Raw genomic sequence first — 18,852 nt, forward strand, 5'->3', positions numbered from 1 at the left:
TATAATAACAGTTGCCAGAACCTCACTGATTACTTGGCCTTTCACATTAACAGCATTTAAATGAATTAATTCATAGTTTGTCTTCTAATTCCATATATTTTTTTTATTTCTGTATGTTATCCTTTCAGGACTTAATGGGGCATGTTGAATAAAATACTTAATTCATTAATCTACACTCATTTCTATTTTTTTTTCCTTTTAGTATGAATGCTCTAAAGGCATGAATTTATCCTAGAGTATAGCTTTGGCAACCATTCTTATGTTTTGATAAATTTTCATGTATGGTATTTTCTAAAATTTATATCTTAAACATTTAATTCCTGTCTTAATTTGTCAAGAAATTTATTTATTTATTTATTTGTAAATTTATTTATTTTACTTATTTATTTTTGGCTGCACCAGGTCTTCATTGCTGCACACAGGCTTTCTCTAGTGGCAGCGAGTTGGAGCTACTCTTTGTTATGGTGTGCAGGCTTCTCATGGTGGTTTCTCTCGTTGCAGAGCACAGGCTCTAGGCATGTGGGCTTTAGTAGTTGTGGCACGTGGGCTCAGTAGTTTTGGCTCACAGGCTCTAGAACACAGGCTCAGTAGTTGTGGTGCACGGACTTCATTGCTCCACGGCACGTGGGCATGTGGGATCTTCCCGGTCCAGGGCTCGAACCCCCGTCCCCTGCATAGGCAGATGGATTCTTAACCACTGCACCACCAGGGAAGCCCAAGAAATTTATTTTTAAATAGAGTTATTATGTATTTTATGAATATTCAACAGTAAATATGGTATATAAAATAACTGCCTCTTTGTAACGTACTTTCACAAGTAAAACCTGCCATTAGTTCTGTGGCTTTTGACAAATGCAGAGGTCTGTGACCACCACCACAACCAAGATTCACAACAGTTCTATCAACATCCTTCAGCTTCTCTCTAATCAAACTCTTGTCTATCTTTACTCCCTGGCAAACACTCATCTGTTCCCTATCTCTATAGTTTTGCTTTTCCTAGAACTTCATATAAATAAAATCATACAATATGGGTCTGGTGGTTTTTCACTTAGAAAAATGTAATTTAAATTCATCTATATCTTAACATGTATCAATAGTTCTTTCCTTTTTATTGTTGAGAATTCCATTGAATGGATGTGCCACCGCCTGTTTAACCATTCAGCCACTGAAGGACATTTAAGTTCTTTGCACTTTGGGGCAATTATGAAGAGAGCCTCTGTAAACATTTATGCACAGGTTTTTATGTGAACCTAGGATTTCATTTCTCTATAGTAAATACCTAGAAGTGAAGTATCGGGGTCACGATGGATAGTGTATGTATAATATTATAAGAAACTGCCAAGATTTTTTTCAAAGTGGCTGTGTCATTTTGTGTTCCTACCAGCAATTTATGAGAGCTCCATATCTTTACCAGCACTTGTACTGGGAGGTTTTGTTGTTTTGTTTTTTCCTTTTTAGCTATTTTTATGATGTGTAGTGCCATCTTACTGTGCTTTTAAATAGCATTTCCCTAATGACTGATGACGTTGAACATGGTTTTATGTGCCTATTGGCTTTCCATAACTTTTATAATATTTTGGATTTATGTATCATCCAATTAGTGATTTATGTAAACAGTCCATGGAATCTCAGAAAAAGTGTATACTCTACACAATTTGATACATGTCAAAATATTTCAAAGTACAATCCTTAAGATATGTCAATTAATTTAACTTCTTTAATTGTATTAGTCAGGTACATTTTTGTTTTATATTTGTGTGGGGGGTGTGTGTGTGTGTATTCTATCATGCAGTTTTAATTGTATGGTAGGATTTCATACTACAAATTTGTTTTTATCAATTTTTACTTCCACTTTTAACAATTTTTGTTTTGTGCATTTTGATTTATTACTTCCCATATAAAGATTTGGCAATGCTGGAGTTTTGTTGTTTTATATAGTCCATGATCATAGTGACTTGCTCTGTTCGATGTCATTCATTTTTTCTTGGACCTTAGACTTGCTGATATAAAATTCTGACCCTTAATTTCTTCTGCTTGTATATCTGTGATATACTTTATTCCTTGATTCAGAATTTATCTAATTATTTGATTGTCACTTTAGCTGAGTTATTTTAGCAGTTAGGACACCATCGTACTAATATTTGGATTTCTAACTGTTGCTTAAATGTCTTTTTTTAAAACTATACACTATGATACAGTATTGAACTTTTCAGGGCTAAGAGATATTGATAAGATGATGAACACATGTAATGAAAAATCATGATTTAAAGACCAGATTTAGCCAAAACAAAAGTGCAGGCATATTCTGGCACTCTTCCTAAATCTCAGATGTAGTTATCAACCAAGAAGGTACTAAAGAGGTCAAGGTGCTGGAAGTGAGTCATGAGTATTCCACATCATTGTGATCATTTAAACAAGAGCTGATGGCAAAAGTAATTCCAAACCATCTCGGGATTCTGTGAAAGAGATTTAGACTCAATAAACAAACTTGATACTAAACTAGAAAGTATGTTTTTTGTGGGTAAATGCAGGCAATGGCTAATCAATTTAAAAATAATGTGCATATTTACTTAGTGCTCTTTCTCTCCAATCCTCAAATGCCACCTTTAAGTACTATAATCAATGAGATACTTATACCCCTCTGCCAGCTCTGTTCTTAGGTCATCTGTAAATGCATGTTTTATAATTAAATTACAGGAGATTATTTGGGTGTAAGGTTATTTAGACCAAATTTATTTGTTCAGCTGATTTTAATTCTCAAACTGTGGTTCCTTGAAGACTATGAATTCCCCATTCTTCTTGATTTCTATTCCAGGAATCAGCTACATTGCACCTTTGAGCAGTTATTTCTAGAGTGGGATGTGGATGGAATATTTTCCAAACTCTTAAATAACGGAGTGTTTTCCCATGACTGTTACACACAAATGACAAGTGAGGTGGAAAGCGAGAAATCAAAGCATAAAAATTTTAAAAATTAGAAGTGAATAATTATTAAATACCTAAGCACAGGAGGAATTTCTAGGCATAAGCAACAATGAGATAAAGTAACTAGAAAAATGAACAAAAATATCAAAATATGACTCCCCAAAGAAACAATATAAATGGCCAATAGATATATAAAAGAATCGATCTTAGAAGAAATACAAATTCAAAAAAAGATGTTTAAGATTATCAAGAATGTAAATATATTAGATTTAATTTAGGTTTCAGTATGATAAAATAGTTCTAGCATTTACTGTTGGTGCAAAGAGTAATTGAAAGAAGTTTACTGAAAAAAAATTTAGTAATATTTTTCAGGAGATTTAAAAGACAATTATACCTTTTTTTCTAATAATTCACTTTTTAAGAACAGACTCTAAGAAAAATGATCAGAAATTGTGAAAAATGTTTATGAACACTTATAGAGAGAGAGATATCCATTACAATGGAATATATAATAGTAAAAACTGGAAAAATTACATGCCCAACTGTAAAAGAATGTTTACGCAAATGAATTTTTCAGCTGAAATATTACTGTCGTTAAAAGTATGCCCATAAAGAGCATGCAAAGAAATGAGAAAAGTCATATACTAAAAAATCAAGAATAAACTAAGGGTACAACATTGCATAAACATTGCTCAACTCTATGAAAAATGTATGTTTGAAAAGTATGGAAAGAAATATATAAAAATATAAACAATGGTCATTCTAGATAATAGAATTTAAACTTTTTCCTTCTATTTTTAATATCTCATTAATTTTTTTATATTGAATACATATTGAAACAGTAACATTTGGATATATTGGATTAAAGAAAATATATTATCAAAAATAATTTCAACTGTTCCTCTTTAGTTTTTCTTAATGTCATGGATTTTTTTCTTTTTTTAATTTCTTTTTTTTAAAATATCTTTATTGGAGTATAATTGCTTTACAATGTTGTGTTAGTTTCTGTTGTATAACAAAGTGAATCAGCTATATGTATACATATATCCCCATATCCCCTCCCTCTTGAACCTCCCTCCCACCCTCCCTATCCCACCTCTCTAGGTCGTCACAAAGCATCGTGCTGATCTCCCTGTGCTATGCAGCAACTTCCCACTAACCATCCATTCTACATTTGGTAGTGTATATATGTCAATGCTACTCTCTCACTTTGTCCGAGCTTCCCCTTCCCCTCCATGTCCTCAAGTCCATTCTCTACGTCTAAGTCTTTATTTCCTGCTTAATTTTGGAAATAAAGTGGCCATGGTGTCAGCAAATTAGCTTATCATAATGCTCTGCTTGCCGTATTTCCAAAATGGCTTTTATATAACAGGATTTCCACGTGGAAGAGCTTTTGTCAGAGTGAGTTCCCTGTAATCCCAGGTACCCATGGTGCTCTGTTAGAAGAGTTCCAGCGTCCAATGTGCACAGGAAACCCTATAACCCACATCCTCTTTGCAGAGATTCACCATGCCCGTTAGCATAATAAAGATACTGAGAAGTCTCCTCTTGGAAATATCAAACTCTATTTAATTACTGTTTCTCAGCATCCTTCAAATTTATTTGACTATAAAATTTCAGATTCACTCCCTAGAAGGACTTGAAATGCTTTCAATGAAATCACCTTACAAATACTAAGAATTCTGATTAAAAAGAGTCAGTGATTGAAAGTGCCCAAGAAATTTAAACAATCATGATTCAGCATGGGCTTGAGTTATTATATGTTAGTGAAGTTAGTGAAATTAAAAATGATTTTTGATCCATTCATAAACAATAATTTTATCTTCTGACCTTCTAAGTACATCTCAGTCTAAATATTTAGACGTCAGATATTGAGATTGTTCACACTTCCCCTTACTTTACAATCAGGCCGTGGGTTGATTGGGTAGGAACAGTTAGGTAAAGGGAGGAAGAGAGAGAAATAAAACAGAATTTTTAAAAAGAAACAGGTGCCATCTTAGATGCTCATCGTTACTCTGCAGATACCGCTTGACTTGCTTTTCAAAGCAGAAATTAGACCTCAGGCATTTTGCTAAGAGTTGATACATGAACAATCATCCCTACTTTTTACAAGCCCTTTTTTGATTTCTTGGCTTGGTATTGAAGCTGAGGGCAGCTGAAACTGAGGGCAGCTGCCCTCAAACACTTCATCCCAGAAATACTTTCTCTTGGAAAAAAAATTAATTATCCCAAGGTCTTAGCTTATAATTTATAAAATACGTAAGAAGCAGAAATAATAGATTTAACTTTGGTGTGAGATAGGGGCAATGAGTGAGTTATGTGAAAGGCACTCACTTTACACGTGCAAGAGATTAGGGCTGTAGCTGCTACAGATCAAGAGATATGCATTCAGTGTGGAGTGTTCAGTTATATAGCATACAGAGGAGACTTCAGCCACAACTAGCAGGATGGAGCAGAGGCTAGCTGCCAGAGTTCCCATCTGCAGCAGCAGGAATTTCCTCACTTGTAGGTAGATGGTCCTGTAGCCCAAACTTCTATTCTAGTAGGTATCTCATGACATTCACTGACCAGTCCAGGATTGGGTCAGAAAAGCTGTGACAAGGCACTCATCCTTAGGTGCAGGGCAGCCCTGTTATGTGTCCTCCTACACTGGCCAGCACTTTGATAGTTTTCCGGCATCCAAATGAACTCATGATTTTTAATTCCAACCTCCAACCATTGTTTTTGAGGCCTGTTACTGTTTGCAACTTTGAAATTCTACCTCTTTTCTAGTTTGCCAAATGTTACTCCTGTTCATCCCAAGTCTGTCTTTGGAAGGTGGGAATCAACACAAATCCCCTTTCCATTCCTCATTACTGGCCAGCTGGTTGCATGGCACAAAGGTCAGTATCACTGGTGTCTTCAAAATGCTTGCCTCCCTCTGCCTTGTGAGTATTATGAGGATTTGCCTCCTTCAGAAGGCCAAAACATCCCAGTTCAGAAGAAGGCCTGGAGGAGTCCAACTCCAGGGATAACACTCTTGGTAAGTTCATCACTAGAAATTTTTTTTCCCTAAAATGTAAAGCATTACTAATGAAGTAAAAATATTCCAAATCCAATATGGGAAGTGTTGGAAAAATATGTAGAACTTGATAGAATTCAAACCATGTCCCAACCAACAGTCTTCCCAACAGCATCTACAAAGGCAACACAGTACAGCAGGGAGCAGCTTAGATTCTGAATCCAGTTCCTCCTCTTACAAGATGTAGTACTTCGGACCAATGCCTTAACATCTCTGGATCTCAGTTTCCTCATCTGTAAAATAGGGTAATTTTGTGGGAATTAAATGTTAGCACTTGAAATGCTATTAGCACTCTGTCTGGTAATTTATAAGCACCAAATAAGTGTTAGCTGTGGAAGACAGTGAATTTCAGTAGAGCAGAAATCATTATAAATCTTAAGGGCTTCTTTTATCATTTCATTTTGATGATCTGGTGTTTGTTGATATGAACTCACAGGTAAACACCAGTCAGGGGCATGGAGCCCCAGGAGACTTAGATCCACATTTTGCTGTATAAGTTCATTTCATTGTCACAGGAGATTGTTGGTAAAGAGTAAAACAGTGGTAAAATATTTGTCAATGTTTCTCAACAATCAAGTTGAAGTAATAATGGTCTAATGCTCAGGATCCTGAGTAGATTCAAAGACATGTATCCAAGAGATCTGTATACCAATTCTTGGAATTCTCTGTTATTCCCTACATGATAAAATGTGTCTTCAATGACTCATTATATCCTGAATCCACATCATGTGCAGTGTCTACAGTGACAAAGGAGACACTGAACACAAGCTTGTTAGCACACAAATTAAGAAGTAAGTTAGGGTCTGGGGTCAAAATTTAGACAGATCAAATAACTTAAAGTTGAAAAATTGTATGACCTTTACCCCTATTTCCTAAGTACAGCACAAATAAATAATGAATGTTTAAGCCACACTTAGGTCTGGAACATGCAGTAAGCATGCAGTGTAAAATGTGAACCTTCTTTTGAGATATTTCCCCTAAAATCACCTAGTGATTTTAGGGGAAATATCTCCTATTGGTAAAGTTCTACCCGCTACACAGCAGGTTTCAGAGTCCCTAAGCTTTGCTGAAGATTGGTTCTACCTCTGCCTTATGCTTTTTGGACTAACAGGCTTCCTTAGGTTCTGTTTGCTGGTAAGAAGCTCTTTTTTTTTAATTGTCTTTAAAGTAATTTAGGTTTGAAAACTATTTTCTCTGCACACAAGAGATTAATTCTGCCTGGTTATTTCAAAAACAAAGCAACACATTCTTTTAGATAATGTTTGTTAGTGCTTTTCTTTTTACTTGGTGCTGGAATTTTTGTGTGATTTCTTGAAAGTTGGTGACACTGAGCAAAAGAATCCTGGCACAAGAATCAAGAACTCTGGGCCTGGACCTGGTTCCTCTTGCCCTGTGATCTTGGCAGTGGGACAGGCAGAGTCTTTCCACAGTGCCTGACCCAATAGTAGGTAGTCAGTTCCATTTGCCCAATGACTGAATGAATGACCTGTCAGATCTCCAGTGCTCACAGATGTGTATTGTGGGGTCATATCCACTTCCCTGAGTGCTGTATGCTAAAGTGATGTAGAAAAGTGAAAACGATGATTATTGTTGTTAGAAGTTGCACTGCTATCTATATATTTCAAAAGTAGGTTACCTAAGCTAAAGAGTAGTGACAAAGAACAAAAAAAAGTATAGCCAGACAGATCGTGGTCCTAGTACTGATTCTGCCATTTACCAGGTTGGTGACCTTTGTTAGTTATTTAACCTCTGATGAGTCTCAATTTTCACACCAATAAATGGGAACAGAAAAATATTTACCCATAAAACTGAGACACAGATTAACTAAAATAATGCGTGTAAATCACTTAGTCCAGTTCCCAGCACAGGAATTATACTTAATTGTTGTCATTGTTGCTACAACTATACTATCATTTAAAATTATGTGACAATGTCATATACTTTAAATGTACCACATACACACACAAAAAAACCAATGATAAACAGCTTGCTTAATTCTGATAAATTCTCCCTCCAAGTAAATAACTATAAAATGCTAACTGTTTTTGATATGGCAGTATGGAACAAAAAAATCCTAATTGTTGATTTGAACATGTCAATAAATTTTGGAATCCATATTTTAGTTTAAGAACTTCACTCACCACAATGAAAACTTTAGCAAAGAGCATCGTAATGACTTATCTTTAGCATGTTATCAAATAATGAAAAAACAATAAATCCATATTTTCCCACTCAACATATTAGGAAATATCATAAGTCTATGTGATGACTTTATAATATGTATACTGTAATCAACAGAGGTCCACAGTTCATGCATGGCCTTTTGTGTGACTTTTTGGATAAAACTCATAAATTCCCATCCTGCTTTAAAATATTATAACAAGAAGCAATTCAGGAAAATTAATAAAAGGATCTGACTGTCATCTGAAAAACAAAAGAAACACCCAAAGAAATAGTCTAGGAAAGTCAAAATGCTTAAGGCTGAATTGTTTGAAATAGAAACAAAATGATAATAATAATACAAATAGTAATGAGAACAGCTACAAATTAGAAAATCATAAATTCAAACATGATCTGATTAACAGACAACACTAAAAGTGCCAGGATTGAATGATTATTTGAACAGAATGGCTTTCCTCTTTTAGAGTTCAGGAGTTTATTCACCAATATTTTCATCATGAATCAACTTTTTGCAAAATTAAAACTAAAGAAAAACACAAGTTGGCTTCTGAAAATAAGCTTTCGAACTCAAGATTTTTTCTTCCTGTCTTTCAAAAGGGTCTTTTAGAGAATGCCCAGCCTTCACCACCACATGTTTTCTAATTCTATATTATCACTTTGGCCTGCCATCAGTTTCCCCTTCTCCATAACAAGCAAGGTAATATCTGGAACTAAAGTAGAATGTTGGGTTCGTTCTAGGAAAGGGACCAAAAGTAACTGAAAAGCACCTTTCAGCAGCAACTCACAGAAAGTGTTGCCTTCAGGTGATCACAGGGAAGCCCCACAGTTACCCAAAGGCTCAGTCATGAACTGACCTTTCCTTGGACACCCCAAGGAGGGAGCAGAGCCCATCAACTGACCAATTTGAAGACAGAGTCCCTGAAATTCAAGTTCATTTTCTTTTGGATGGAGCAAAAGTCATGTGCATAATGTTCCACAGTTTCAGATAGAAAATTATCTGACAATGTCTGGTGGACTGGGCGTAGAAAACCAACTGAAACATTAGAACAGCATGGATATCCCTCTAGTAGAAGGAATTATAGTAGCAATAGGGATCGTTAATTGCATCCTTTGCTCATGTCGGCTCAAAGACTTATACCCTTGCCTTATTAAGTCCTAACTACAATTCTGCATTATGATCTCCACTTTACAGTTGAGGGAATAGTCCCACGAAGTGAACTAGTTTCTTCAAAGATATGCAGGTGTTAATGCAAAGCTGATTTTCGAAACAGTGTGACTCCAAAACGCTTACACTTAAACCCTCCTGAGAGGGTTAGAGAACCAAATAACCCCTCCTCACTCTGAGCAAAGAAAACATCTACAAAATATTAACCATAAGGCTTATAGAATTGATGACCTTCACCTCTTCCTCACTAAATGAGTCTTCAATGTCTGCATCAAAGTTATTTGCAGAGGAGCCTACATAATTTCCAAGTCGAACTCACCCTTCCTCTGCTTTTGATAATTATAGAAGTAAAAGCAGGTTAAAATTTCCATCCTTCAAAGCTTTGAAGGGGAACAGTTTATACTGGAAAGAAGCTGTTCTACTCAAAGCTCCTCTGGGATTAAAGGGTAGGGGAATGGCTCTGGCCTCGAGGCTTAGAGGTTGGTTATTTATGAGAACTAAACAGCAGACACACCTGCTCCCCCATGAAATTCCGCATCTGTGAGTCACAGGAACTCTGCTAGGGGAGAGGAAAGGTAACAAAGAAGAAAGACAATCATCCGAATTTGCCTCCTCCTGAAATGAATTTTACCTGCAACATGCACTGTGGAGAATTTTATATGGTTCCACTCAGAATTCACAAAACTTTAACACACAGTCACAGGTCGTTTCAGGAAGAATGACATAGAATTGAGAATCAACAGGCCTAGAGATTGAAAACACATATTGCCCTTTATATTTGCCCTATGAATCTGCGTATATTCTAGCGCTTTCTTTACTGAGTTTTGTGATTGGCAATGGTAGTCTGCTGTTTGTATTGTGGCTTTTGTTTCTAGTTTCAGTTTCCTCTAAAACAGTTTTAATATATCATGTGAAATTACTGATCCAGATACAATTTAAGAATTTTTTTTCAGCATGCCATGCCTGTTTTTGCCACTTCACCAACTTGTGACATAATTAGTTCTCACACTATATTATGATTATCTCTTAAATTTTGCAATAAATTGACCAGGACAAGGATTAACATACCTATCAGTAACTTGCACTGAAATTGAAGTGATTCTAGAACTCCTGTTGACTAAACATTCAATATGCATTTATCCAGTTGTCCCCAATATCTTCAGTTGATGTCTCAATATACACTCTCCCTGTTTCTCTGCTCAGCTCTCTACATGGAGAGGCTGACTTTTCAGGAGCTGATCCAATGGGCTCCACGGCCCTTGGCTTTCAGTGAAGATCAGCCAATGGGAAAGGCAGCAGAAAAGTAAGGTCTGGGTATTTACTGCTTGACCTCCCTCCCTGCTGAGTCCATAGGGGTTGGTTGCCTGGCATCGTTCTCACAAAGGCCACTGTTCCCGTCAGGGTGCCTTCCCTCTACAGTCCTCCTCTAAGCTTTCTGGTAACTGTTTCTGCTCCCGTTCCATCCTAGGAGTCATGAAAGAAGGCTCCCCTGCTTTTCCACATTCTGCATTATCTCCAGTTTTTCCAGAAAACCCCACCTACAACATTAGAAATATTATAACATTAATTAAACTCTCCTCAAATGATGCACTTTGTGCATGTTGTCTCTTTCCACTAGGGATAAGAAAAGGATGAATAGGGCTTGATTCCTGCTAGTGTAACATGTCATCAAATATGTACTCAAGAGGGTCCCGCATCGGGTCTAATACCCTGCTGCCACCATCTTGGAATTCTTGATAACTCTTAAACAAGTGGCCCCATGTTTCCATTTTACATTGGGCTCCGCGAATTACTTAGCTGCTCCTGCAAATGTGGTACAGATGTTGGCTACAAATGAAATTCCAGTAACAATAACAGCCATTTCGTGAGGTCTCACTAGGTTCCAAATACTCTTCTTAAAATTGTATGTGATTAACTCATTTAATCCTCTCAGTACCCAAGGAGGAAGGTGGTATTATTATCAGCAGCACTTCTTAGGCAAGGAATGAGAGGCACAGTGAGATGTAACTTGCCCAAGGTCACCCTGCAAGAAAGTGTAGACTATGGGATCCTAATCCAGGCATGCTGGCTTCTTCTATGCTACTCTGTAATTAGGTTTCATTTATAATTAAATCTTAAAGCCGTTTGAGCAGTAATATGCCATGGACTCAGAATTCTGAAAATAGACTGCCTCTCCCTCTATAGGAAGGCTAATAGCAAAGTTTCACTGAGGTCAGGAAATCTGTGTGCAACAAATAATATTGAATTTCTCATATCAGGACAGCATAGCTGAAGGGGTCTGTAAATGTTAATAAATCTTTTGATGTTGACATGTTTCATAGGCCTGCATAAAATCTAAGTGAGATTTGCATCTAACCTCTTTAAACTATTTTCTTTATTGCAAACAACTTAAGGAAAGATGTTAAACCACAAGAACAATAAAATTGTTATTTACTTCCAGAAAGAAGTTAAATAAACACAATATGTAAGAGATAATATAATTAGATGTATTTATTTCTAAAATGCAGGGTTGTTTTTGTAAGGCAAGCCCCAAGACTCCATTGTTTATGAAAAGTAAAATGAAAGGACACATCATCGTAAAGGCAAGGATCTTCATCATCTTAGAAATTATAAAATAATTATTAAATAATTAAACCTTTGTTTCATTTCTATACCAATCAAACAATTTAACATTACACAAGGTCTGGGTTTCTATGTTTTGTATAATGTGTATGTAATTCACTGCCTTCCAAGTGTAGATATGTACTTTCTTTGGTTATGAAGGTTTGTTGTTATTTCCCTTTCTCCCAAAACCGCTAAAGAACCTTCTTGCAAATCTACAAATGACATTTTTTGCTTGTTTTAAACATTGTACACTTTAACAGATTTTGTTTCTACCTTATTAGATTATCATTTTATCACAGCCGTTTAGATAAGACTCGTACAAACCTGGGGTTACTACTTAGTTGAGTAGATTCTTGTAAACATCTCCAAAAAAGGCAGATGAATACTCCCACTATGATTTTTATCACACTGTCATAATTTTAAGCTCCATGACTGGATCTTAAACATTCTCGTTAGACATCAACATCACAACAGCTTCCTTCTCCCCCCAAATAAATGAGCCAGTTGTCAGGGCTGACTGGTGTATTTTAAAGGATATCTTAGCCAAGGGTATTATTTTAAGAGATGAGCAAATGGGGAAACCCCACAGCCCAGCCAATAAAATATGAACTGAAGGTGCAAAGAAGCACTCATAAATATTCCCTAGAACAAGGGATGCATTGTTTCCCTCCCAGCCTTTCAGTGGCTCCTCTGATCTCAGCCCCTCTCTGCATCAGGGAAGACTCTTCCTTTAACCTATGTTTTTTTCAAGCTGAGTTACTACGTTATTTATGACTGTAAATGTGAGTAGCCCGTCTGTGTGCTCCTTGTACACACACACTGAGAGCGCCCCCTCTCTTTGCCCCGCTTTGGTGTTTCAGTCCGGAAGGATGAAAGGATTTCCCCCTGGAGCCGATGTGGCTGGGGATGTGGTACTAGCAGCAGTGTCAGGATGAGGTAGACAGAGGGTTTCCCCACAGCCTCCACCTGCAAGGCCCAGAGACGGCCCCTAACACTCATTCCATTCATTTTCCTCCTTTCCAGGGCTTTAAAAAATACTTTTACTCTCTCCATCTCATCCTCATTGTTCTCTGTCTCCAACCGTTACTCTTGATCTCTTTATGCCCTCTCAACATCTCTCTTCAACTTAACAAAGGAAATCCTCATTTCTTTACAGACGTGCCACGAGTATTCCATAAAAATTCTATTAGCCAATGGGTTTTATAAACCAAAAATGGATCGCATTTTTGATTAGCGTTATTTTTGTTCAGTGGTGCGTTTTTCCCTTTTTTTTTAACTTGCCCTTGAATTTCCCCTTTTAAATTTTAATACTGTTATAAAATAAGAATGGCAAAAACAATTAAATTCAGTCCATGGGATCCTGGGGGAGAGGTGAGGAGGCGAAGATGAAAGGCGTGGTAGAGAAACAGTTAAAGGGGATGCAACAGCCAGAGAGGTTCTGATGCCCTGGGGAGCTTTTCTCCTGATGGGTGGAGGCTGCAATGGGCCCATCATAACCTTTTCCTTCTCAACGGAGAGGAAACAGGAGACTGTACCTCAATGATGGAGCTGTGACGAATTGATTTTCAGCTCATCTAAGCCTTTAGCCACGAAGAAACAAGGACCAAAGGCAGACCCCAGGAAGGGTGGGGGCAGTCAGGAGAGGGATGCCAAGAAAGCCTGAAGCTGGAGAGGCCCTAGAACTACAGAGGAAAGGCCAACAAATGGGAGGGGCAGGAGGTGGGGAGGAGAGAGAGAGGTGATATTGCAAAAATGGAAGAATGAAAGGGAAGGAGCTGGAGATGGTGGGTGAGCAGCCCCAAGCCCTTCTACAGGTGTTATCATACCTTCTTCTCTCCGGCCATGACTTCTGATTAAACTTCTAAAACTAGCGATTTGTGAGTGACCGTTCAAACGTGCAAAAAACTTCTATTTAAACTATGATTATAACTATCTCTGCAGCCATGCCCATCAATCAGCAAGGACATAGCTTTAGAGAAGAACGAGAATCCCCCTGGGGTGCATTCATGAATGCCAAGGGTTGATGAAGAAGAGAGAAAAAAGTCTCCACCCTCAGTGACTTCTTTTCTCTTCAAAAGTGAAAAGTTGTAAAGAATGATTGTTTTACCCAGTATTACCATTTGTGATTCCAGGCATAATCCATGAATATGTACTATAATGGTTTTAGATCATCTTTCCTTCCATCCCATCCCCCTTTCCTCAAAAAAAAAATTTGTGTGTGTGTTTATAGGTGTGTTTACGTTACACAAGTGTTAATAACCCTGTTGGAGAGACTACATAGATAGGCATCTTTAGGTAGATCTGTGTATAAATTCCTCTCCACTGGGCACTTGAGTCAGCCAAAACCAACAATAAATATCAAAGATGTCTTTCAAAGCTGTCAACTGAGGGCATAAGCATTTTTTTTTCTTCCAATATCAAGGGAGTTTAATGATTTGGGGAAATAGGGGAGAAGGGTTTAAGCATTTTTTTCTATTTCATACCTTAACATGTTAAATATGTTGTCATGAAACATGAAAAAATGTAAGCATCACATTTTTATACTTTTATGCTTGAGAATGAATATACATTCTTGAACTGTATCTGGGTATTTGACTCCAAACCAACTGATCAAAGCCCATTAATAAACCCGGAGCTCTTTATCAGGGAAATACATGTTGACAAAGAATAATACAAAAGTGAATTTCCTATGTTGACTGATTTTTGTAATTTCCTCTAAAACATCTACAATGTTATGTCATTTTAATTTTATGATCACCAAGTAATCAAATTGGTTTCTAACTAAAAGATCTTAAAAATACACTACTTGTTTATGTAAACTAGAGATATGCTTAAATGTTGCAAGCAACTTACCTAATCATTCTTTTAATTTGCAAAGGTATTTGATATATAAACTAACCCTTAACATTTTTGAAAAAGAAAAAATTTACCAGAAAGATATTTTTGTTACTAACTAAATAGTGTGGAATTGACTAAGCAAAATTCCACTGATATTCATTAGTTTTAGAGAGAAAGCAGAGAAGTCAATCTGTAAAAGCTATAGACTATGAGACTGACAAAAGTTGGCCTAAGAATAATGAATAAAATAAGGTGGAAAGTTTCTCTTCACACAATTAATAATTAATATTTGTTTCTTCAAAGTGAACAAATACTAAAATAATTTAAAGGTCAGAATAATGTGTTTGGTTTCATATTTAGTTGTTTACATTGGCCTTGAGGCCATTTATTCACATTTTATTTTTTCTTCTAGTAAATTCTACTCTATTTTATGCTTATGAACATAAAACTAATCTCATCTGAAATTTTAAAAAATAGATATTTTTTTAATTATGATTCAGAGTTTGAATTAAATTTAATTGTTCTTGGTGAGTAAAACTTATATTGGAAAAAATGTCTTTCTGAATGACAAGATAATTGTAGAAAATCCATTATTTGACTTGAAAATGACACAGCAGGCATTAATAACAAGGATGCTACTAGATCCATTTTATATAATTCAACTTGTTATGGGAAATGTCAACAGATTCTTTTCACATTTTTAAATATCAGGTGACTTCCTCAGTACAAATCCCTTGCCTCTTGCTAATTTGATCATTTGCCCTCAATCTCTACTATATATATATCTTTTAAGATACTAAAAAAATAAAATAAAATCCTCTTGAGTCTTACAGAAAGTGAAAAAAGTTTACGATAATATTGGTTAATGAATTTTACAGTAAGAAGCACTGAAATTCTTAGCACCGTTAATAATGATATTACACTCTTACCTTTTCTAAGTATACTTTGACCTATTTTATTATGGAAGAAATATAGAAGTTAAAGCTTTTTACTAAGTAGTGATTGACTATAAGCTTTGGACGTATTAGAAGGCATGGTCTAAAGATAATAAAATAAAACTGTGGGTCAATTTTCCTCAGAGACTACTAGGAAAAACTCACTTAGTATCACAATCAATTTGTCAGTAATTTCATGTGAGACATTTCGTTTGGAATTATTAAATAAGGAGAAAACAATACGGTCTATTATTGAAGATAAATCACTACTCAGCAAGTTAAGCATGATAAGAATATATAAATAAATAAAAATTTTCTGAAGCTTATATTCAGTATTGTTTCTCTAGTATAAAATGAATAATTATATTTCATGGTATAGTTAATAAACTGCTTTGTTATTATAATCCAAACAAATAATCAAAAGTCTACTGATTTAAAAATATAAGTATTCTTTAATGACAAAAATGGTCCTAAAAGTCCTTGAATAAAACTCTTTATTATTGGTTTTGGCTTTCTTATTCTATGTAGATTTATAAAAATCAATGGTGCACGGGTTCAAAAATCATACTTCATTCCTTTCTGAAAAAACAAATACACTCTCTTGTGAATGATCAAAGTATTCAATTTTAATATATTATTAGAAAAGATTCATGACTGAGCTATTGTTTTATAAAGTACATAACATAACACATTCTTTCCTGTCAGATTTTAGATGACCTGAACTGATTTTTTCAGTGATTTATTTTATGAATATGTAAATCATGCTAAATTGCATTTTTTCTATGAAAATATTAAAACTTACTTAAATTAATGAATAAGCTTGAGAAATTGCTACAAATTCAAACATACCATGAGTCACATTTGCATGCCACTCATGAAGAAAAAGCAAACTAATTTAGAATTAAGATATATTTTAATGGCTTGAAAGTTCCAAAGGAACCTGTTAATTACATGTAGAAGAAAAGGCCCCCATGACACCCGATTAAGGCAACCAATGATGACTTACTAAAACTTATAATGAGAGCTTTGTCTCCTGTAACGTGAAACATATGATTTATTAGGCACCTTATCCTTCCTGCTAGGATTGCTCAGAGCAAATGATCAGGGCATATTAAGCAACACATATTATAAAAGCATCATGTGTTATTAAGATTTGTTGCTATCTGACTTTTCAAAGAATATTTTTTGAGATATTATTTGAGGAAGTTTTAAATTAGGTGTGTAATAAAACGTCAATTTTAAGTCCAAGTAGATTGCACTTTTAAAATAAAGTTTTAAAAGTTATAACATTAAAATTGATTAAATTTATTGATTAAGTTTTGTCTTCAAAAATAAATACACTCTATGTGGTTTTTTTTGAATGTTTAAAGATGGTAAATTTTCACCTTCAGTCACTACTAAAAAATTTAAAGAAAATTACAGCCCCTGTAAAATCATTTTAAAGTGGTGACTCTTTAATATTATTGCAAGATGAAATACTGGGCACTAACTTATCATTTGATATTGTCAATATCAATTTTCTAGGTATCGTCAGTATCAGCACTAAAACATAATTTTTAAAATTATTCTCTAACCATCCTGTTAATTAAAGAATTTTTCAATTGAAATTTTTTTATCTTAAATGACAAGGAAAGTTCTGTATAGGTAAAGCATCATAGCATGTTTTACATTTCTCTTGCCTCTGAAAAAAGTCAAAGAAGTATAATATATTTTAATCATTACAGTTAAAAAATGTTAGACTGAAACTTCTTTTCCAAAATATTTTTCACAGGATTTCAGAATCTATCCCTGAAAGTCTTTGATAGTAATCTTTTACAATATTATTTAAACTTAATTAATTTCACATCAATATTTTCACAGTAGTTTCCTCACTAAAATGAGAGTTCTTAAGTGGCATATAAATTACACTTATATGCCTTTTAAATTACTAACCAAAAAATGGTCCAGAATGTCACTTTTACTTTTCCATCTGTAAATACTTGCATCATCATCATCATTATTATTATTACTATGACTATTATTTTGCCTATAGCTTAGCTATCGTCATAAATTCTCCTTTTTTTAAACTATTGCCTGTTTATTCATACATTTAAGCAAAGTTGAAATTTTAACAAGATGTGAAAAGACCCAAATTTACCCAAACGATGTGTTTAATTTTAGCTTTTTATATTAAATATATATATACATATGACTTTGTTGCCTAAGGCAAAATCTTATTTTATGTCAATGAAAGAAAGGAAACAGAAGCTGGAGAGGAGAGTTATAGAAAATGACTATATATAAACATGACCACCTACCAGGCAGCTACTTTACCATTAGGAAAACGTCCACTTCGCAATAACATAGATTAACAAATAAACGAACAACATACCTAAATTGACAAAGCTCATGACCATGTCAGCATCATTCAGAAAGTTGGCATCATGTAGGCTGGCTAGAGGAGGACTCTGGGTGGTCAGGGGAGTCGTTCGAGACAACTGGATGCGGCGAGGGTACCCATTGGGAGAGGCTGGGGAGCCCTTCCTGGCTCCCCTGGTCTCTGCTGCCAGGGATGCCCTCACAGAGTACTCCGGCTCCTCGGGGTTCTCCTCACTGGCCATGGCGTTGTACAGGTCCAGCATAAAGAGAGGTGCAGAGGAAGCTTGTTTTCCAGGTGAAAATGGTCTGGGTCTGTGAGGCAAACCCAAGATAGAAAGAATTTCCCTCTGTATTTCCCGTCTTTCGTGGTTCCGTAGTCGTCTATAAATAAAACTGGAGTGAACATGATTGTCTCCCAAACTTCCTTTCGCAGAACCCACTAGAACCCAGCAGCTCCAGAGGAAACCCACAATACCCCTAAATAAAAATACAGTCAGATGCATTTTTGTCCAAAAGCAAAAGTTGATATTTTTTAGTCGTTCTTGTCCTCTTACCAAAAACAAAAACAAAAAAATCTAAGTTCTTAGGAGGTATATTTCCCCAGTAGCTGAAAAACAAATTTACCTATTCTTCATGACAGTGACATTTCTGAACACACATCCTCATTGATTTTCCTGCCCTATTTTTAATATATTGGAATATGTCAAGAGTAGTTATTTCTAAGAAAGCTGAAACTCAGATTTCCAGTTATCCACAGTTGTTAAGAGTTTTTGCTGCATGGATAG

The 18,852-nt window shown here is 35.5% G+C and overlaps 1 protein-coding gene across 2 annotated transcripts in view; it reads right to left on the minus strand.

The window, feature by feature from the left end:
- Positions 1-18,570, minus strand: part of BMP5 (bone morphogenetic protein 5) — a gene marked incomplete at its 5' end in the record, with an annotated part of 115,819 nt that extends 97,249 nt beyond the window's left edge. For both annotated transcript variants that reach the window (XM_082663586.1, XM_082663585.1), the window contains one exon: positions 18,081-18,570. In XM_082663586.1, the coding sequence (XP_082519712.1) occupies positions 18,081-18,570 (490 nt within the window). The remainder of the gene's footprint in view (positions 1-18,080) is intronic.
- Positions 18,571-18,852: the final 282 nt, after the last annotated feature.

The sequence above is a fragment of the Grampus griseus genome (assembly GCF_964374135.1).
Source record: "Grampus griseus genome assembly, chromosome: 10".
Taxonomy (NCBI): Eukaryota; Metazoa; Chordata; class Mammalia; order Artiodactyla; family Delphinidae; genus Grampus; species Grampus griseus.